The sequence below is a fragment of the Oncorhynchus keta genome, chromosome 3 (assembly GCF_023373465.1).
Source record: "Oncorhynchus keta strain PuntledgeMale-10-30-2019 chromosome 3, Oket_V2, whole genome shotgun sequence".
Classification (NCBI taxonomy): domain Eukaryota; kingdom Metazoa; phylum Chordata; class Actinopteri; order Salmoniformes; family Salmonidae; genus Oncorhynchus; species Oncorhynchus keta.
The window spans coordinates 18,183,377-18,205,346 of record NC_068423.1 but is presented as its reverse complement, the minus strand read 5'-3'; the positions used below and the strand labels follow the sequence as shown (position 1 = coordinate 18,205,346).

At 41.7% G+C, this 21,970-nt stretch overlaps 2 protein-coding genes and 1 long non-coding RNA gene across 3 annotated transcripts; 2 read left to right on the top strand and 1 right to left on the bottom strand.

Annotated features, from left to right (window-relative positions):
• Positions 1 to 676: 676 nt before the first annotated feature.
• ch25h (cholesterol 25-hydroxylase) lies at positions 677 to 2,010 on the bottom strand. The gene has a single exon (XM_035752412.2). The coding sequence runs from the start codon at positions 1,969 to 1,971 to the stop codon at positions 1,213 to 1,215; it is 759 nt and encodes a 252-aa protein (XP_035608305.1). The 5' UTR covers positions 1,972 to 2,010; the 3' UTR covers positions 677 to 1,212.
• Positions 2,011 to 4,364: 2,354 nt separating this feature from the next.
• On the top strand, positions 4,365 to 9,416 carry LOC118369316 (uncharacterized). Its single transcript, XR_004822561.2, has 4 exons — positions 4,365 to 4,475; positions 4,622 to 4,800; positions 4,889 to 5,036; positions 5,265 to 9,416. It is a non-coding gene; the product is annotated as an uncharacterized LOC118369316 (long non-coding RNA).
• Positions 9,417 to 13,409: 3,993 nt separating this feature from the next.
• On the top strand, positions 13,410 to 20,369 carry LOC118368361 (interferon-induced protein with tetratricopeptide repeats 5-like). The gene is made up of 3 exons (XM_052491686.1): positions 13,410 to 13,487; positions 13,608 to 13,682; positions 17,792 to 20,369. The coding sequence occupies exons 2-3, from the start codon at positions 13,609 to 13,611 to the stop codon at positions 19,218 to 19,220; spliced, it is 1,503 nt and encodes a 500-aa protein (XP_052347646.1). The 5' UTR covers positions 13,410 to 13,487; position 13,608; the 3' UTR covers positions 19,221 to 20,369.
• Positions 20,370 to 21,970: the final 1,601 nt, after the last annotated feature.

Here is a 21,970-nt window from a genome sequence, read left to right as displayed (position 1 = left end):
CTCCCTGGTCTCTGTGGTTGAATCTGTGGTTGAAATGCACTGCTCGACTGAGGGACCTTACAGATATTTGAATTGTATGTGTGGGGTACAGAGATGAGAGATAGTCATTCAAACATCTTGGAAACACTAATATTGCACCCAGAGTCCATGCAACTTATTATGTGACTTGTTAAGCACATTTGTCCCCCTGAACTTGTTTAGGCTTGCTACAACAAAGGGGTTGAATACTTAACGACTCAAGACATTTAAGCTTTTTATGTTTTTATTAAAAAAAGAAATAGAAAAACACAAGTTCACTTTGACATTATGGGGTAATGTGTGTAGGACAGTGACAATTATTATGATTTTTTTTAATCCGTTTTAATTTCAAGCTGTAACACAGCAAAATGTGTAAAAAGTCAAGGGGTGTGAATAGATAGGTGCTGCAGATTTTTTTTTTAAAGGGGGTTCTATATGGAACATTTTGGTCAAGAAATGTTTAAACTGCCATTCCAGCATGGCAATGCAAGAGAAGGTGCTTGAACTTGCAAATACGTATGTATCATATAAAACCCTCTGGTTGATTGTTCTCACGCAGCTTTGTTCTTAATGACATCTGAGACTGTCATCTCTATAAATCAAGGACAGAAACTAAAAGGCTTATGAATAATGTAGATGAATGACAGCAAGCCGCAGAGACCATTTCTGATATTAGTTTTATTGCTTCTTGTTTTGTAACAAAAATGAGGGGTTCATCCCTTTTTAATAATGCATACAGCTTGAAACAGCTGAACATTTTGTTCAGTGATGCTCACCCAGTAGCACTGAGAAGTTAACACAAACATTTCAATAGTCTTCAGTCATTCAATCCCAGTCAAATTCATTCCGATAGTTCAGTTAACTGGCATCAAAGGTCTAAACTGGTTAATGTTTTCAGTTTTGAAATGTGACCTTTAATTGATCCACATACAACAATATTTGTTTGTAAATCGTAGAGTCCATAGCACGAATCTTTAGAGATAACCTTCATATACAAGAGTCATAGAAAATCCGCTATAATAAATAACACATTCGGTTAAATAAATACTTAGATTAAAACAGCTCTATCTTAACTATGATAAATAACATCGACATATGATACAATACATCACAAAGTGCCTGCACTCGGTATCCCATTCTTTTAATATAAAAGATATTCAACATGTCCATTTGCACCTTCTTCTGTGCATAAATTCAGTCAGAGCTCTTGCGCAAGGTCCCAAAAAGCCTGTCCCAGTGTGTGAAGTACGGAGCGTAGTTGGATTTGAACTTCAGGTGGTGCATGTCATGGTGCGGAGCTCCACCGTAGAGCCCAAAGGGCACCAGTCTATGCGTGGACCAGGGCAGGTCATAGCCACAGTGGTCCTCCACAGAAAGCCAGATATTCAGTACATAGAAGAGCATCTCTGTCAGGGGGTGGCAGCCCAGCAGCAGAGGGTTAACCGACGAGAAGAATCCCAGAGACAGGGTCTCCCAGGCCCCAGAGTACTCAGTGGTCAGGGCGAAGGTTGTTGTGTGCATGTGGTGCACCTTGTGGAATGTCCGGTACAGCCAGGGCACCTTGTGGTGCAGCATATGCCAGATGAAAGACTGAAAGTCGAAGAGCAGGAGGCAGGCGACCACGTCCCAGATGAGACGCAGCGTCCCGGGGGCTTCGGCTATGAAGCTGGCTGGTCTCCAGTACCAGTGCAGCACAGTGAGAGGGAAGAGGAACACCACATGGTTGTAGAGGGAGTGAGCCAGGCAGCTCCACATCATAGTCCAGGAGACATGGCTCTTCTGCTGGATCTTAAAGGTCCTGATCCAGGCCAGCCTGGGGGAGAGGAGGTCCAGCACCACAAAGGGCAGGCAGAAGGAGAGGTAGACACTGAGTGAGAAAAGCACAGGGAAGAAAGGCGACATAAGCCAAGCATTATACCCCAATATGAGATCCCATAGGCTCTGTAGAAGCATTGTGTCCAGGCTTGTGTGTGCATGAGCTGGAAAAGTATTGTTCAAACAGGTTCCTGCCAAAGCTGTCTCTCCCCTTTTATGTGTTTGGTATGAAAAGTATCCACCCCCAGATGTTCCTTATAAGGACTTCCTGAACATTCTGGGGCCTTTTAACTTAGCCCAGTTATCTGACTCTGAGTAAGATTGTTCTGAGGGCTTGTATTGGAAATCAAATTAACGTTTATTGGTTGCGTACACCGATTTGCAGATGTAATCGCAGATGTAGCGAAATGCTTGTGTTTCTAGCTCCAGCAGTGCAGTAATACCTAACAGTACAAAACAATACAGACAAATCCCCAAAATAAAAGGCAATTAAGAAATATTAGAATGAGCAATGACAGAGTCCGGAATATATATATATATATATATATATATATATATATATATATATATATATATATATATAAAAAATATATATATAAATAATGGTGTGTATGGACAGTATATGAATAGAAAATATGTGTACAGCAGTAGTTATATAGGATGAGCCTTGACTAGAATACATGATATACATATGAAGTGGGTAAAACGGTTGGTAAACATTATTAAAGTGACCAGTATTCATTGTAGGGCAGCAGTCAATAAGGTGCAGGGTAGAGTACTGGGTGGTAACTGGCTAGTAAATTGACAAAATATCAATATAATCATTCAAATAAATCCATTTATAACTAGAAATGTGTTTTATTCGATTATACAGTATGTAAATGAGCAATGAGGGCATTCAACTGTTTGTAGACAGTCACAAGTCTGACAAATGTTTTGGGGAAATACTGGCTGAAGAACTTCCCTACTTTGTGCATATGAAGCAATGCAACTTCTTTGAGAATTTCTCAAATGATGAATAATAAATTAATGCCTCTTGCATAACTCTGTAATTCGGTAGAATAGTAGAATACTACTGTTTTCTCTGTTCTGTTTTGGCTGGACATTTGCCTAAAGAGCATCTGCTCTCTCCCTCATCTTACATCTTTCCTTTTCCTCTTTATCTAGTACACTACACCGCCAAGTGGTCAAGTTGAATCATCTTATATTCTGCAACTCCATCCAGTTGTTGAGGGGACTGTTGTGTACTCACGTTATAAAATTGGTTGTAAAGTTTTGGGCAGAATGGAAACTTGAAGTTTCAGATTCTATGCCAAGGAGTGGGTAGGTTTCGGCTGTGTATCAATTGTCAGGCCAACACACTACTCGCTGCCTTCAACAGTAAAGATGAGGTAAGAAGCATAAGAGACAGGATCTTATAGACAAAACAGCATCTTTGACATTCCTGCTTCCTGCTGAAATTTGTGTAATTTCTGTTATACTAGTAATTTCTCGAATTGACATGGTATAACACAGTAACTCTAGACCACCTTTACTCCACACACAGAGAAGTACAAAGCTCTCCCTCGCCCTCCATTTGGCAAATCTGACCATAATTCCGTCCTCCTGATTCCTGTGTACAGGCAAAAACTAAAGCAGGAAGCACCAGTGACTCGGTCAATGAAGAAGTGGTCAGATGACGCAGATGCTAAACTACAGAACTGTTTTGCTAGCACAGACCAGAAGAATCCCGTAACATATTCCAATGGCATTGAATATGAAAGCACAGCCGCAAGCTGCCCAGTGACACGAGCCTACCAGACAAGCTAAATTACTTCTATGCTTGCTTCGAGGCAAGCAACACTGAAGCATGCATGAGAGCATCAGCTGTTCCGGACGACTGTGTGATCATGCTCTCCTTAGCCGATGTGAGTAAGACCTTTAAACAGGTCAACATTTGCAAGGCCGCAGGGCCAGACTGATTACCAAGACGTGTACTCCGAGCATGCGCTGACTCTCCTCCTATGCTTTTCTCCTTATCTCCTCTCCATATCTCCTCTCTTGCTATAAACCTCCCATCCCATTTGGCTCTCTTGTTCAGAGGGAGTCATAGTCATGACAGTATCCTCTCTCTTTCTTGTCTCATCTCTCTCTCTCTCTCTCTCTCTCTCTCTCTCTTTTTACAGAGCTGGGTTTCTGTAATGGCTCTGTGTCTCAGAGAGTCCAACCCCTGGTGCGCTTCTTCAGACAGACCTCAGGGGCCATCAGATGGGCCTACTGCGACTGCCACCAGGGTAGGTTTATAGCAAAAATACTTTATGTATACATAGAGATAATATACTAAGCAAATCCAGTATTATATGCCGGGCCTACTGCGACTGCCAGGGAGGCCGTGTAGTGATTCCACTGAGCCCGTCCTCCTATAGCTCCTCCCATCAGCCTCCCTTGCTGTAGAGAGTATCTGCTCTGTATTTTTTCCAGACAATTGATTGGCTGATGTACCTGTCCTTCTCACCCTCTCTTAGGTGCAGCTCGGCTGGTGGGCGGGACATCGTCAAGAAGTGGACGTGTGGAGGTGTACCTGAATGGTCAGTGGAGGCGGTGTGTGACTGTCATTGGACAGACATAGATGCCAGTGTGATCTGCAGACAGCTGGGGTTGGGGTAAGAGAGTTGTAGGAGTGTGTATGTTTGTGTGTGTGTGCCTCCTCATTGAGATCGGCATTGTAGCATCGCAGCATTTCCGTTTCAACTGTAAGACTGTGTGTGTGTGTTTGTGTTTGTGTGTGTGTGTGTGTGTGTCTCCTCAGTGAGATCGGCACTGCTTTGGAGCAGTCCAGGTTCGGCTCGGGCTCCGGCCTCTTCCATTACGAGCGGCTGAGTTGCCGTGGTGATGAGAGCTCCGTCAGCCAATGCCAGAGCAGGACATTTGTTACCGGGGACTGTAGCCATGGAAATGAGGCGGGAGTTGTGTGTGCTCCACCAGAAGGTCAGTAGGAAGCTAGAGAGAAGGAAACACAGTGCGTACCCTGTGCCCCTACTCAGCATCCATATTGTGCTGTTGTATCCTCCCCCAGGCAGTGGTCTTCCTCTATGATTGGTTGGAGTAGAAGAATACTTTGAGGGGCGTGTTGAGGTGTTCCACAGTGGTAGGTGGGGGTCTGTCTGCGATGACCAATGGGACGACAGGGATGCAGAGATGGTCTGTCAACAGCTGGGCTTCGGGTGAGTGTGTGTGTGTGTGTGTGTGTGTGTGTGTGTGTGTGTGTGTGTGTGTGTGTGTGTGTGTGTGTGTGTGTGTGTGTGTGTGTGTGTGTGTGTGTGTGTGTGTGTGTGTGTGTGTGTGTGTGTGTGTGTGCGTGTGTGAGAGAGAGAGAGAGAGAGACTATAGGAGTAAATATATTGAAGCTAGAGGAAGAGTCATTATTGTTGTTTTGACCCATGTGTGTTTAGGGGTGTGGCGAAGGCCTGGTCGTGGGCTCACTTCGGACATTTTCAACCCACTCTGCCTCCAATAGAACCACAGATGATGCAATCTCTATTGCACTCCACACTCCCCTTACCCACCTGGACAAAAGGAACACCTACATCAGATTGCTGTTCATTGACTACAGCTCAACAGTTCAACATAATATTGCCCTCAAAGCTCATCACTAAGCTAAGAACCCTGGGACTAAACATATTTCACTGTAAGGTGATTTCACTGTACACCTGTATTCGGCATATGTGACAAATTACATTTGATCTGATTTAATGCGTGGGTTCAATTCAATTGAATTCATAATATTTAAATCTCCAAGGGTCAGTTATTGCTGGGCATAAAAGGCCATAGGCTGCGTGCAAACAATAGGCCTATAATGAAAACATGATCATAAATAAACTACAGGACCGGTGGCGACCCATAATTCAGGGCAGGTGGGGCAGTTTTGACCCCCACCTGTTTAGCACAAAAATATATATACAGTACCAGTCAAAAGTTTGGACACACCTACTCATTTCTTTATTTTTACTATTTTCTACATTGTAGAATAATAGTAAAGACATCAAAACTATGAAATAACACATATGGAATCATGTAGTAACCAAAAACGTGTTAAACAAATCAAAATATATTTTACATTTGAGATTCTTCAAAGTAGCCATCCTATACCTTGATGACATCTTTGCACACTCTTGGCATTCTCTCAACCAGCTTCACCTGGAATGCTTTTCCAACAGTCTTGAAGGAGTTCCCACATATGGTGAGCACATGTTGGCTGCTTTTCCTTCAGTGTGGGCAACATAAGAAAACAACTGGCTCTCTTCAACAAGATGAGGTATTGGATTAAGAATTTGACTCTGAAATACAAACAGGATCTCTTGATGCGATATAAATATATATGTTACATTTGAATTGTATTTCATCAATTAACTGAAGGCACACTTTGGCATCACCTGTGATATTTCTCCTTAAAATCATGATTTATTTAGCCTATACCGCTTTTGTAATTTAGTACTGCTAATAATACCTTTTATTTGTATGATCGACTTGACATGAAACAGTAATAAACACACAGCAACTTTGATATTGCTAGTGCAATATGAATGCTGGGGCAGTAGAGGGAGCTAGGCATTAGTGTAAGTATGTGAAAGCCTAGAGAGGAGGTAGATAGTGCCTGTCAGGACTCAGGGGAGAGGGTGTTGATTGACCTGACTACCTTGGGATCAAATGGGATTATGTGACACTCTGCTTTATGGTCCGACACCTTGGGAGGAGGAAGTGCCAACAACAGTTCAAATGCTGGATGGTAATAATTGTATTTTTCAAGGTAGATATGTAAGTCAAGCTGAAAGCACTTGAGTGTCACTTCACTTGGGGCATAAGGAAGGCTGACATTAAGGAACTGGACAGCCTTCCTGAAAAACTCCTGTATCGCATCAGGAAGATCTGCACTTCGAACCATGCCACATATTTCAACTTACTAGCCTTTCTGAGCCACCTGGAGGAAAACAATGTTAGTGCTCTTGAGTATCTCCACAAGGCTGAGAGTGCATTGAAGAATAGACAGGATGATACAGAGTTACTGGTGACCTATGCTAACTTTGCATGGGTTCACTATCACTCAGGGAACATGAATGATGTGGATGCCTACACTCTAAAACATTTCAGCCACTCAGTAGCCAGTATATTACTGTAAATGTACAGTACATTTCTTGCAGCACAGAAGCCAGTAAATTACTGTAGATTTACAGGACCTTTACTGTAACAAAAATGTATAACATATAACTGGAACACCTTACTCGAGTACCATGCTGTATTTCTAGAATTTACAGTGCATTACTGGAAGCACAGTGGTTAGTAAACTGTTGCAGATTTACAGTGCAGGTCACTAGTGTCAACAACAGGTAGTATTTATGTTACATGTATTTGATATTTCAATATTTTCCATACCTATTTTGTCATTTGTATTTCACTGGCCCGAACTAGATTTCATGTAGCCTATTTTGTAAGAGTTTATTTAGAATACTTTTATTTTGTATTTTCTAATACGAATATATACTTGCAAGTAACACCTCTCTCCATCTTATCCTCTCAGCCTCTATGAGTGCCATCTCATGCTTATCAATTGTTTCCCTTTTTTTGCTGCTTATTGCCAGTTCTTTCCATGTTTTCATGCAGTTTCGGTGTTCTGGACTGGTGTCGTGTGAAGTCAGCAAAGAACTTGCATGTTTCCAGTCTGTCAGTCCTGGGTTTGCTTAATACATTTTCTTCTTAGAAAAGAGTTTGCAGCAGAAGCAGAAGAAGCTGTTGTTTCTTTCAGAATACACCAACCAACTTCAAGGTCTTTCTTCTTACATCCCTCTCATTCCGTGGGAAAACAAAGTTAGGTGGTACCTCACTTGGTCCTCTGCAAACTAGTTGTGTCCGGATTCTGTCAGTCAGAACTTCAGGCCAGTCAGCAGGGTCTGTAGACAGTGGTTCATCCTCAGCAGCAGGATTTGGTGAGGATGCTGCTACAGGCATTTCTAACAGAGAGCACATGGGCATAAGATTACACACGTTATTCACAGCATTTATAGTGGTGGAACATCCCACATACATACCCAGTAATAATAACATCATCATTGTTACCTACAATATGGAAACTTAAAACTTTGCAAAAAGGGAAATTATTTATTTTGTTTATGTTATGCAGGGATGCACACAAAAACACATGTGCGTGTCCCCACACAAATGTGCACATGTACACAAACACACCTGAAGAATCCTGCTGGTGAGAAGTGGAAGTAAATGGGTCTTCATCCTCATCCTCCGGCTCAGACAACATTTGTGAAGAGGCCTGTGTGGCTGAGGAGGTGGTGGCTCATCATCCTGAGGCGCCAAGATCATTTCTGAATAGGCCTGTGTGGCTGAGGAGGTAGATGGCTCCTCATCCTGGCCAGTGCCAGAGAGTGCTCCAAAGTGCCCCTGAATTTGCATTGAAATACAGTATATGAGTCTGACACCCTAACTACATTTTTTGCACAATTAAATATACATGTCATTATGCACAATTTATCAAACTTTCAGAATAGGAACCAAATTAACCCCACAACCTCCTTGGTTAATTCTAGGCATAAGACACCCCAAAATACTCAATATATCACAAAAGATACAAAATATCAGCATAATATATACGTCTTTTAAGTTAGCCTACAGCATTGGAAATTCCCTTACTGAGTTCAGGACCTGGTCAATACAATCACAGAAAACCTTTATGTCTGTCACGACTTCCGCCGAAGTTGGCTCCCCTGCCTGTTCGGGTGGTGCTCGGCGGTCGTCGTCACCGTCCTACTAGCCACTACCGATCCCTTTTTCGTTTGTCTGTTGGTTTTGTCTTATTAGTTTCACCTGTGTGTATTTTAGTTTAATTAGCGTCCTTATATATAGTAGGTTGTCCCGCCCTTGTTTTGTGTCCAGGCCTGTCTGAAGTTTGCCAATGACCATCTGGATGACCCAGAGGAGGAATGGGAGAATGTCATGTGGTCTGATGAGACAAAATAAAGCTTTTTGGTCTAAACTACACTTGCCGTGTTTGGAGGAAGAAGAAGGATGAGTACAACCCCAAGGACACCATCCCAACCGGGAAGCATGGAGGTGAAAACATCCATCTTTGGGGATGCTTTTCTGTAAAGGGGACAGGATGACTGCACCGTATTGAGTGGAGGATGGATGGGGCCATGTATCGCGAGATCTTGGCCAACATCCTCCTTCCCTCAGTAAGAGCATTGAAGATGGGTCGTGGCTGGGTCTTCCAGTATGACAGCAACCCATAACACACAGCCAGGGCAACTAAGGAGTGGCTCCGTAAGAAGCATCTCAAGGTCCTGGAGTGGCCTAGCCAGTCTCCAGACCTGAACCCAATAGAAAATCTTTGGAGGGAGCTGAAAGTCCGTATTACCCAGCAATAGCTCTGAAACCTGAAGAATCTGGGGAAGGTCTGTATGGAGGAGTGGGCCAAAATCCCTGCTGCAGTGTGTGCAAACCTGGTCAAGAACTACAGGAAACGTATGATCTCTGTAATTGCAAACAAAGGTTTCTGTACCAAATATTAAGTTCTGCTTTTCTGATGTGTCAAATACTTATGTCATGCAATAAAAAGCAAATTAATTACTTAAAAATCATACAATGTCATTTTCTGGATTTTGTTTTAGATTCCGTCTCTCACAGTTAAAGTGTAACTGTGATAAAAATTACAGACCTCTACATGCTTTGTAAGTAGGAAAACCTAAAAAATTGTCAGTGTATTAAATACTTGTTCTCCCCACTGTATATGGCAAGCACTTATCAGTTTAGTTTTCCTTTCTGCTAAATGAAAAGCTTTGATATAACAGGATGTGGGTAGTGTTTCTGAGGTTTATTATCTCAATACTGTAGCCTATCTTCTCTGCCATTGACTATAAAATGAGGTAAGAATTGTACACAATTATAACATATTTGAATGACATGCACGTACATAATCTCTCTCTCTAATGTACTTAATATAACACAATAATAAACAATGTTGTTGTGTTATGAGTGAGAAAGAGAGAGTGGAGTTATGGTGGACTGAACATTTTGCTGCAGAATGTCTCAAGATAAAAACGGAATATTCAATATTTGTAAATTTGCCTAAATATTAACACTTCAATCCACCTACTCGTGTGCAATAACCTTCCATCTGAATAACACTAAACAAATTGTAAGTCTAGAGAAATGTGTCGACCAATATTACCAATATAATCAACACTCAAACATGTTGGAAAGTAAGTATGGTGAACCAATCCCCAAAAGAAAACACAACTCCTCGATAACTATTGTAAAATATACTGTGTCCATAAAATGTACATAGGTTCAGATCTTTTGTGAAACAGCACAATTAAAAATATATGGCAAATAAAAATCTAACTGGATGGTCTTCAGAGATAGATCGGAGGGGTTGAGGGTAGATGAAGAAAAACAAACAAAAGATAATTATTGTAAAATATATTGTGTCTGTAAAGTGTATAAAGTACGTATAAGCTGGAAGTAGAAACCTATGTGTTGTCGTCCATTAGTTTTCTCCAATTATGGGAGAGTTGTAAGGTTAGGGGAAAATAATAAAGAAATATATATATTTTTTTAAAGATATACAGTACCAGTCAAAAGTTTGGACACACCTACTCATTCCAGGGTTTTTCTTTATTTTTACTATTTACTACATCAAACTATAAAATAACACATATGGAATCATGTAGTAACCAAACAGTGTAAAACAATATATTATATTTGAGATTCTTCAAAGTAGCCACCCTTTGCCTTGATGAGAGCTTTGCACACTCTTGACATTCTCTCAACGAGCATCATGAGGTAGTCACCTGGAATGAATTTCAATTAACAGGTGTGCCTTGTTAATTTCTGGAATTTCTTTATTTCTTGATGCGTTTGAGCCAATCAGTTGTGTTGTAACAAGGTAGGGGTGGTATACAGAAGATAGCACCATTTGGTAAAATACCAAGTCCATATTATGGCAAGAACTGCAAAAATAAGCAAAGAGAAACGACGGTCCATCATTACCTTAAGACATGAAGGTTAGTCAATACGGACAATTTCAATAACTTTTAAAAGCTTCTTCAAGTGCAGTCGAAAAACCATCAAGCACTATGATGAAACTGTCTCTCATGATGACCGCCACAGAAATGGAAGACTCAGAGTTACCTCTTCTGCAGAGGATATATTCATTAGATTTACCAGCCACAGAAAAAGCAGCCCAAATAAATGGATCACAGAGTTCAAGCAACAGACATATCTCGACATCAACTGCCAAAGAGTGCTCAGCATATGTGGGAACTCCTTCAAGACTGTTGGGAAAGCATTCCAGGTGAAGCTGGTTGAGAGAATGCCAAGAGTGTGCAAAACTCATCAAAGCAAAGGGTGGCTATTTGAAGAACCACAAATATAACATTTATTTTCATTTGTTTAACACTTTTTTGGTTAATACTTAAACCAATACATGTTATTTCATAGTTGTGATGTCTTCACTATTATACTACAATGTAGAAAATAGTAAAAAATAAAGAAAAACCCCTGAATGAGTAGGTGTTCCAAAATGTTTGACCGGTAGTGTAAGTATTCAGACCCATTGCTATGAGACCCGAAATTGAGCTCAGGTGCATTCTGTTTCCAATGATCATCCTTGAGATGTTTCTACAACTTGATTGGAGTCAACCTGTGGTAAATTCAGTTGATTGGACATGGTCCCAAAGTTGACAGTGCATGTCAGAGCAAAAACCAAGCCATGAGGTTGAAGGAATTGTCTGTAGACCCCCGAGACAGGATTGTGTCAAGTTACAGATCTGGGGAAGGGTACCAAAAAATGTCTGCAGCACTGAAGGTCCCCAACAACACAATGGCCTCCATCATTCTTAAATGGAAGAAGTTTGGATCCACCAAGAGTCTTCCCTGAGCTGGCTGTCCAGCCAAACAGGGGAGAGCGGCCTTTCAGAGTTCCTCTGTAAAGATGGGAGAACCTTCCAGAAGGACTACCATCTCTGCAGCACTCGACCAATCAGTCCTTTATGGTAGAGATGCCAGACGGAAGCCACTCCTCAGTAAAGGCACATGACAGCCCGCTTTTAGTTTGCCAAAAGGAACCTAAAGGACTCTCAGACCATGAGAAACAAGATTTTCTGATCTGATGAAACCAAGATTGAACTATTTTGCCTGAATGCCAAGCGTCATGTCTGGAGGAAACCTGACATCATCCTTACGGTGAAGCATGGTGATGGCAGCATCATAATGCTGTGTGGATGTTTTTCAGCGGCAGGGACTGGGAGACTAGTCAGGATCGAGGGAAAGATGAACGGAGCAAAGTAAATTGAGATCCTTGATGAAAACCTACTCCAGAGCGCTCAAGATCTCAGACAGGGGCAAAGTTTCCCCATCCAACAGCACAACGACCATAAGCACACAGCCAAGACAACGCAGGAGTGGCTTTGGGACAAGTCTCTGAATGTCTTTGAGTGGACCAGACAGAGCCCGGCCTGACACCCTAGATCCACTTCAGTTTGCTTACCGCCCCAATAGATCCACAGATGATGCAATCACAATGCACGCTGACCTATCCCATCTGGACATGAGGAACACCTATGTAAGAATGCTGTTCATTGACTATTGCTCAGCATTCAACACCATAGTACCCTCCAAGCTCATCATTAATCTTAAGACCCTGGGTCTGAACACCGCCCTGTGCAACTGGGTCCTTGACTTCCTGCTGGGCCACCACCAGGGGGTGAAGGTAGGAAAAAAACACCTCCACTTCGCTGATACTCAACACTGGGGCCCCACAAGGATGCGTGCTCAGCCCCCTCCTGTACTCCCTCCAACTCAATCATTAAGTTTGCAGACAACACAACAGTAGAAGGCCTGATTACCAACAATGATGAGACAGCCTACAGGGAGGAGGTTAGGGCCCTGGGAGTGTGGTGCCAGGAAAATAACCTCTCACCCAACATCAACAAAACAAAAGAGTAGATTGTGGACTTCAGGAAAAGGCAGAGGGAGCAACCCCGTGTCCACATCGATGGGATGGCAGTGGAGAAGGTGGAAATCTTCAAGTTCCTCAGCGTACATATCACTGATAAACTGAAATGGTCCACCAACACAGATAGTGTGGTGAAGAAGGCACAACAGCATCTCTTCAACCTCAGGAGGCTAAAGAAATTTGGCTTGGCACCTAAAACCCTCACAAACTTCTACAGATGCACAATTGAGAGCATCTTGTCGGGCTGTATCACCGTCTGGTACGGGAACTGCACCGCCCGCAACCGCAGGGCTCTCCAGAGGTCATTGGCAAACTTCGATGATCATTGGCAAACTTCAGACGGGCCTGGCCATGCGCTGGCTTGAGCAGGGGGACCTTGCGTGCGCTGCAGGATTTTAATCCATGAGTTCAAACAGATGCAGTTAATACAGGTAATGAGTGGAGAACAGGAGGGCTTCTTAAAGAAAAAGTAACAGGTCTGTGAGAGCCGGAATTCTTACTGGTTGGTAGGTGATCAAATACTTATGTCATGAAATAAAATGCAAATGAATGACTTAAAAATCATACAATGTCATTTTCTGGATTTTTGTTTTAGATTCCGTCTCTCACAGTTGAAGTGTACCTATGATACAGATTACAGACCTCTACATGCTTTGTAAGTAGGACAACCTGGAAAATCGTCAGTGTATCAAATACTTGTTCTCCCCACTCTATATGGCAAGCACGTATCAGTTTCGTTTTCCTTTCTGCTAAATGAAAATCTTTGATTTCACAGGATGTGGGTAGTGTTTCTGAGTGTTATTATCTCAATACTGTTGCATTCCTTCTCTGCCATTGACTGTAAAATGAGGTAAGAATTTTACAAAAATTATAACATATTTGAATGACATGCACATACATAATCTCTCTCTCTAATGTACTTAATATAACACAATAATAAACAATGTTGTTGTGTTATGAGTGAGAAAGAGAGAGTGGAGTTATGGTGGACTGAACACTTTGCTGCAGAACGTCTCAAGATAAAAACAGAATATTCAATATTTGTATATATGACTAAATATTAACACTTCAATCCACCTACTCGTGTGCAATAACCTTCCATCTGGATAACACAAGACAAATTGTAAGGCTAGAGAAATGTGTCGACCAATATTACCAATATAATCAACACTCAAACATGTTGGAAAGTAAGCATGGTGAACCAATCCCCAAAAGAAAACACAACTCCTCGATAACTATTGTAAAATATACTGTGTCCATAAAATGTACATAGGTTCAGATCTTTTGTGAGACAGCACAGTTAAAAATATATGGCAAATAAAAATCTAACTGGATGGTCTTCAGAGATACTTGAGACAGCGCCGACAGAGATGGCCGCCTCGCTTCGCGTTCCTAGGAAACTATGCAGTTTTTTGTTTTTTTACGTGTTATTTCTTACATTTGTACCCAGGTCATCTTAGGTTTCATTACATACAGTCGAGAAGAACTACTGAATATAAGATCAGCGTCAACTCACCATCAGTACGACCAAGAATATGTTTTTCGCGACACGGATCCTGTGTTCTGCCTTACAAACAGGACAATGGAATGGATCGCATGCAGCGACCCAAAAAAACGACCCCCCGAAAAAGAGGGAAACGAGGCGGTCTTCTGGTCAGACTCAGGAGACGGGCACACCGTGCACCACTCCCTAGCATTCTTCTTGCCAATGTCCAGTCTCTTGACAACAAGGTTGATGAAATCCGAGCAAGGGTAGCATTCCAGAGAGACATCAGAGACTGTAACGTTCTGTGCTTCACGGAAACATGGCTCACTGGAGAGACGCTATCCGAGGCGGTGCAGCCAACGGTTTTCTCCACGCATCCCGCCGACAGAAACAAACACCTTTCTGGTAAGAAGAGGGGCGGGGGCGTATGCCTTATGGCTGATGAGACATGGTGTGATGAAAGAAACATACAGGAACTCAAATCCTTCTGTTCACCTGATTTAGAATTCCTCACAATAAAATGTAGACCGCATTATCTACCAAGAGAATTCTCTTCGATTATAATCACAGCCGTATATATCCCCCCCCCCAAGCAGACACATCGATGGCTCTGAACGAACTTTATTTAACTCTTTGCAAACTGGAAACCATTTATCCGGAGGCTGCATTCATTGTAGCTGGGGATTTTAACAAGGCTAATCTGAAAACAAGACTCCCTAAATTTTATCAGCATATCGATTGCGCAACCAGGGGTGGAAAAACCTTGGATCATTGTTACTCTAACTTCCGCGACGCATATAAGGCCCTGCCCCGCCCCCTTTTCGGAAAAGCTGACCACGACTCCATTTTGTTGATCCCTGCCTACAGACAGAAACTAAAACAAGATGCTCCCACGCTGAGGTCTGTCCAACGCTGGTCCGACCAAGCTGACTCCACACTCCAAGACTGCTTCCATCACGTGGACTAGGATATGTTTCGTATTGCGTCAGATAACAACATTGACGAATACGCTGATTTGGTGTGCGAGTTCATTAGAACGTGCGTTGAAGATGTCGTTCCCATAGCAACGATTAAAACATTCCCTAACCAGAAACCGTGGATTGATGGCAGCATTCGCGTGAAACTGAATCAGCATCGTGAAGAAGGCGCAGCAGCGCCTCTTCAACCTCAGGAGGCTGAAGAAATTTGGCTTGTCACCAAAAGCACTCACAAACTTCTACAGATGCACAATCGAGAGCATCCTGGCGGGCTGTATCACCGCCTGGTACGGCAACTGCTCCGCCCTCAACCGTAAGGCTCTCCAGAGGGTACTGAGGTCTGCAATACGCATGACCGGGGGCAAACTACCTGCCCTCCAGGACACCTACACCACCCGATGTTACAGGAAGGCCATAAAGATCATCAAGGACATCAACCACCCGAGCCACTGCCTGTTCACCCCGCTATCATCCAGAAGGCGACGTCAGTACAGGTGCATCAAAGCTGGGACCGAGAGACTGAAAAACAGCTTCTATCTCAAGGCCATCAGACTGTTAAACAGCCACCACTAACATTGAGTGGCTGCTGCCAACACACTGACACTGACTCAACTCCAGCCACTTTAATAATGGGAATTGATGGGAAATTATGTAAATATATCACTAGCCACTTTAAACAATGCTACCCTATATAATGTTACTTACCCTACATTATTCATCTCATATGCATACGTATATACTGTACTCTATATCATCGACTGCATCCTTATGTAATACATGTATCACTAGCCACTTTAACTATGCCACTTTGTTTACATACTCATCTCATATGTATATACTGTACTCGATACCATCTACTGTATCTTGCCTATGCTGCTCTGTACCATCACTCATTCATATATCCTTATGTACATATTCTTTATCCCCTTACACTGTGTATAAGACAGTAGTTTAGGAATTGTTAGTTAGATTACTTGTTGTTTGTTACTGCATCGTCGGAACTAGAAGCACAAGCATTTCGCTACACTCGCATTAACATCTGCTAACCATGTGTATGTGACAAATACAATTAGATTTGATTTGATTTGATTTTGATTTGGAGGGGTTGAGGGTAGATGAAGAAAAACAAACAAAATATCATTATTGTAAAATATATTGTGTCTGTAAAGTGTATAAAGTACGTATAAGCTGGAAGTAGAAACCTATGTGTTGTCGTCCATTAGTTTACTCCAATTATGGGAGAGTGGTAAGGTTAGGAGAAAATAATAAGAAATATATATATTTTTTAAAGATATACAGTACCAGTCAAAAGTTTGGACACACCTACTCATTCCAGGGTTTTTCTTTATTTTTACTATTTACTACATCAAACTATAAAATAACACATATGGAATCATGTAGTAACCAAACAGTGTAAAACAATATATATTATATTTGAGATTCTTCAAAGTAGCCACCCTTTGCCTTGATGAGAGCTTTGCACACTCTTGACATTCTCTCAACGAGCATCATGAGGTAGTCACCTGGAATGAATTTCAATTAACAGGTGTGCCTTGTTAATTTCTGGAATTTCTTTCTTTCTTAATGCGTTTGAGCCAATCAGTTGTGTTGTAACAAGGTAGGGGTGGTGTACAGAAGATAGCCCCATTTGGTAAAATACCAAGTCCATATTAGGTCAGTCAATACGGACAATTTAAATAACTTTTAAAGCTTCTTCAAGTGCAGTCGAAAAACCATCAAGCGCTATGATGAAACTGTCTCTCATGACGACCGCCACAGGAATGGAAGACTCAGAGTTACCTCTTCTGTAGAGGATATATTCATTAGATTTACCAGCCACAGAAAAAGCAGCCCAAATAAATGCATCACAGTGGTCCTTCTGTAGCTCAGTTGGTAGAGCATGGCGCTTGTAATGCCAGGGTAGTGGGTTCGATTCCCGGGACCACCCATACGTAGAATGTATGCACACATGACTGTAAGTCGCTTTGGATAAAAGCGTCTGCTAAATGGCATATATTATTATTATTATATTATTATTATTCAAGCAACAGACATATCTCAACATCAACTGCCAAAGAGTGCTCAGCATATGTGGGAACTCCTTAAAGACTTTTGGAAAAGCATTCCAGGTGAAGCTGGTTGAGAGAATGCCAAGAGTGTGCAGTGCTGTCATCAAAGCAAAGGGTGGCTATTTGAAGAACCACAAATGTAACATTTATTTTGATTTGTTTAACACTTTTTTGGTTAATACATAATCCCATACATTTTATTTCATAGTTGTGATGTCTTCACTATTATTCTACAATGTAGAAAATAGTTAAAAAAATAAAGAAAAACCCCTAAATGAGTAGGTGTTCCAAACCTTTGACTGGTACTGTCCATGCTGTTGTGATGATGATGAGGATGATGATGGCTGATAACAACGACAACAATGATGGGCTAATAATAATATTATAATAACAAATACTAATGGGTATTTTTATTTTTTTCTCATAGCGCTTCTGTCACAACAGATATGGAAGTGAAGCTGAAAGCACTTGAGTGTCACTTTACATGGGGAATAGAAAAGGATGACATCAAGGACCGGGACAGCCTCCCTGAAAAACTCCTGTATCGCATCATGAAGTTCAGCACTCTGAACCATGCCACATATTTCAACTTACTAGCCTTTCTGAGCCACCTGGAGGAAAACAATGTTAGTGCTCTTGAGTATCTCCACAAGGCTGAGAGTGCATTGAAGAATAGACAGGATGATACAGAGTTACTGGTAACCTATGCTAACTTTGCATGGGTTCACTATCACTCAGGGAACATGAATGATGTGGATGCCTACATTGGAAAGCTGGAAAACATCAATAAGGGTGTTACGACTGCTATTCAAGGCAGCTTACCTTCAATACATGGTGAGAAGGCTTGGAGTTTTCTAAGGCTTGGGGGGCTATTTTATTTGGGGGCAAAGGAGAGCTTTCAGAAAGCTCTTAAGGGAGAACCAGACAATGCATCCTTCAACGTGGGCTATGCCATGATCCTGTACAGGTTGGAGGGATTAGCCATGGATGGAACAGAGAGGTTGGCGCATACTGAAGGTGCTACTCAGCTAAGGAAAGCCTTATCCTTAGAGCCCGATAACACTGAAATCATGGTCCTACTAGCTGTGCAGCTTCAAAACCAAAGTCGACATGAGTCCATGAAACTCATCAAAGAGGCCCTCAGACTGTCTCCTGACGTGCCTCATGTCACATATTACTTGGCCGAGTATTTCAGGCATGCGGACATCAATGAGACCCTGGAGGTTTTGGAGGAAGCTGTCGAACTGTCTGTAAACTCCCCCTTCATGCATTACCAAATCGGCCTGTGTCACAAACAGCAGTTCCACCAGATGTCTGAGCAGAAGAGGGAAGGGAGTTGGATAAACGCACGCCAGATAAAAGAGAAGAGAGAGCTCTGCATCCATCACTTCTCCAGAGCTGTGGAACTGAAGCCATCCAACATCCAATTCAGATTGAACCTGGCTGAGGCTTACGGAGACAACTACCAGCTGGAGGAGGCGATGAAGATCTTCACCAACCTGCTGAAAGATGAGTCCCTTAGTGACTCAGACAAGCAGCAATGCCACTCCTGTTTCGGACGGTTTCTGTACTACGCTAAGAAAGACGTGTATGGTGCTGTGACCCAGTTCAAAAAGGGCTACCAGATTCCGATTGAGAGTTGGCACAGGAATAAGGCTAGGAAGATACTGATGCAGATAGCAGAGTGGTGTCAGACTAAAAAGAAGACAGTTGGTGATGCCTCTGAGATTTTGGAATTCCTCGCAATTGAAGACAAAAAAGGCAGAAATGCTGAAGAGCCAAGGAGAGTCGAGGTGCACTCTTCAGACACAGATGACCTTACAGATGCCCTAGGCAAAGGAATGAAACTGATATGATATAGGGGACACCGGTGATGGTTGTCACAGTGCTAATTACTCCCAATTGAAATGGCGCTGTGTAATAATTGGAAGGTTAAAATGTATGAATTTGAAAGAACTCATCCACCTGGTCAATTTATGTCAACATGACAAAACATTGTGGTGAGATGAATGTGTTTTTCATAGGTAAAAGTTTTTTTTTAAATGTATGACATTTTCTTTGTAAATGTTTGAATTATCAGAGTATCCATGAACAATGATGTTTGTTGAAAAAAGGAAAGGGAGAGATATTTAAATTCCTAGGTCAAGCCATGTGGTAACTAACATCTTAATTAGCATTGGGGGGTGGTGTAGTTGGGGATGGTTGTCACATGGAATACGGGGTTGGTTGTCACTTTCAACATTGCCACCCCCGGTATACAATAAATTGCAAGCTATTTTGTTCTTGTGATATAAAGAGCTCCCTTCGTTGCTTTTCTCTCAAACACAAATGTTTTATGTCACACACCCACACACGCATGTGCAAGCACACACACACACACACACACAAATTCACTGAAAATGACGTGTGTTATCCTCACGGCATAAAATGCTGAATTTTGTTAGAAATATTGTTCGATCAAGTAAAGGAATAAGCTACAAGCAAATATTGTGACAACCAACCCCATACTGTGTGACATCCAAACCCGCAATGGGACTGGTTGTCACAAGTGGACAGAGTGTGTTTGATGGCTTTTAACTCCATGTTGGGATAAGACAAGAGGATAAAAAAAGGTCCCCATTTCAACCCTTGACCTTGGTCTTTCTCCTAACATCGAAAAGAGTCTTGTAAGATATACTGGTGCTGAGAAATACACATATTGTTACACAACACATGGCTTATTGGAGTACTGCTACATGCATTTTAAATGGTTTTAATCATAAAGTGTAACAGTAACTTCAAGTTGCGTGCATTTTTCTTATGTTCAATTTTTTTGTGTTAAATTGCAACATTTCTTTTTTTGAATTAGAATGTATTACTTTAGGAAAACATGTTTTTATGTCTTTGGATGTGTCACCTTTCAGGTAGTTGATTAGATATCTTCACCGACTGTTCAACTGCTGTTGCTCTTGTAACTGGCATTAACATTGTGAAAGAGATAATAAAACATACAGCCATAAACGTGATGATCTTTGAGCTTGTTAACGTGCTTCTTTCTACTTTGCTCCAAAAACCAACATAAAGGCCAAATATTAAATCTTCTTATTGTTCCCTCTAAGTATTTCCATGCTGGCACTTTGCCAGACGTTTGGAGGGTAGTCGCTGCAAGTTTGACAGTGAGTTGACCTTTCATTTAGTCGAAAAGGAACAATAAGACAATAATATTTTTGACATTGTTCACCTTTAAAGATACATTTCTTAACTAAATAAAACATATTTCATGACAGATATTAGTATGTGTAGTGAGTAGGCGGTGTCACGGCCCTTCCTCTGCATTGCAGGGGCGGTTCCTCCTGCAGGCAGATGAGGGTCAATAGTGATTGGAGCCACCTGGGCTCAGGGTATTTAAACTGCTTCACTAACCACTCTTGTCTCTCTCTCTCTGCTCCTCCAGGTATGATCCTGTTTTGTTTGTTCCTTTGTAGTTTTACAAGTTTTCACTCAGTCATTCACACACACAGATTCACACATCCCTGCACTTTACATACACCCTTTACATACACCCTTTACATACACCCTATGATACTTTCACACCTCATTCCTTTTTCGTTGTTTAAAGTTAATCGTTTTTGGTTTATAATGAACCTTTTTGATTGGGCTATACCTGTTGTTCGTGTCCCCTCATTTTTTGCCACAGGCTATGAGCCGGCCTGTGACAGCTGTATATTAAGGGGTAGGCCATGGCTCTGGTGACAGATTTTGTAGTGCTGACTATCACCATCTGAAGACAGATTATTCAAAGTGCCCCTACTGAAAATGCCCCTACTTGCATGTTGTATGTAGGCCATAAAGCAACTTCCGATGATGTTCACTGTCCTGTTAGAGGATGATTCCCGCAGTGACTCAGAAAAGCAGCGCTGCTACTCTGGCTTCGGCCTGTTTTTGTTCTACAAGAAGAAACACCAGGATGGCGCTGTGACATACTTCAAAAAGGCCTACCAGATTCAGACAGAGATGGGACAGGAAGCAGGCTAGGAAGAGGATGAAGCGGATCACAGGGATCTGCCACCAAGACTCTCTTCGTGGTGTACTCAACAAGAGAGTCTGCGAAGCCTTTGAGATTTTGGCGTTCCTCGTCACTGAGGACAAAGAGGAAGGCTGAGGAGTCCACCAGGAGAGCTAAGATTCACTCTGCAAGCCACTTTACCCCTACCTACATGCACAAATTACTTTGACTAACCTGTACCCCTGTACATTGACTCTGCACCGGCACCCCCTGTATATAGCCTCGTTGTTGTTATTTTATTGTGTTGCTTTGTATTTTATTTTATATTTTTTACTTTATTTTATTTAGTAAATATTTTCTGAACTCTTTTTATTGAACTGCATTGTTGGTTAAGTTTTTTTTACGGATTTGTAACTAAGCTATTCCCGGTAAGGTTTACACCTGTTGTATTTGACACATGCTAAACCTTACTGTAACACAACATGTGTTACATTGAAATACTGCTGTATGCATTTAAATGTGTTTCTGTAACTAACTTCAAGTAGTGTGTACATTTTTTAAGTTTGATTTCAGAATAAATATAGAGTTAGACTATATTACCTATGGAAAACATGTTTCTAT

Bases quoted from the DNA above. Each gene is read 5' to 3' on its own strand.
- ch25h (XM_035752412.2), bottom strand. From the start codon at position 1,971: ATGCTTCTACAGAGCCTATGGGATCTCATATTGGGGTATAATGCTTGG.
- LOC118368361 (XM_052491686.1), top strand. From the start codon at position 13,609: ATGTGGGTAGTGTTTCTGAGTGTTATTATCTCAATACTGTTGCATTCC. The intron at 13,683-17,791 runs GTAAGAATTTTA...TTTTTCTCATAG, and splicing joins GCCATTGACTGTAAAATGAG to CGCTTCTGTCACAACAGATA.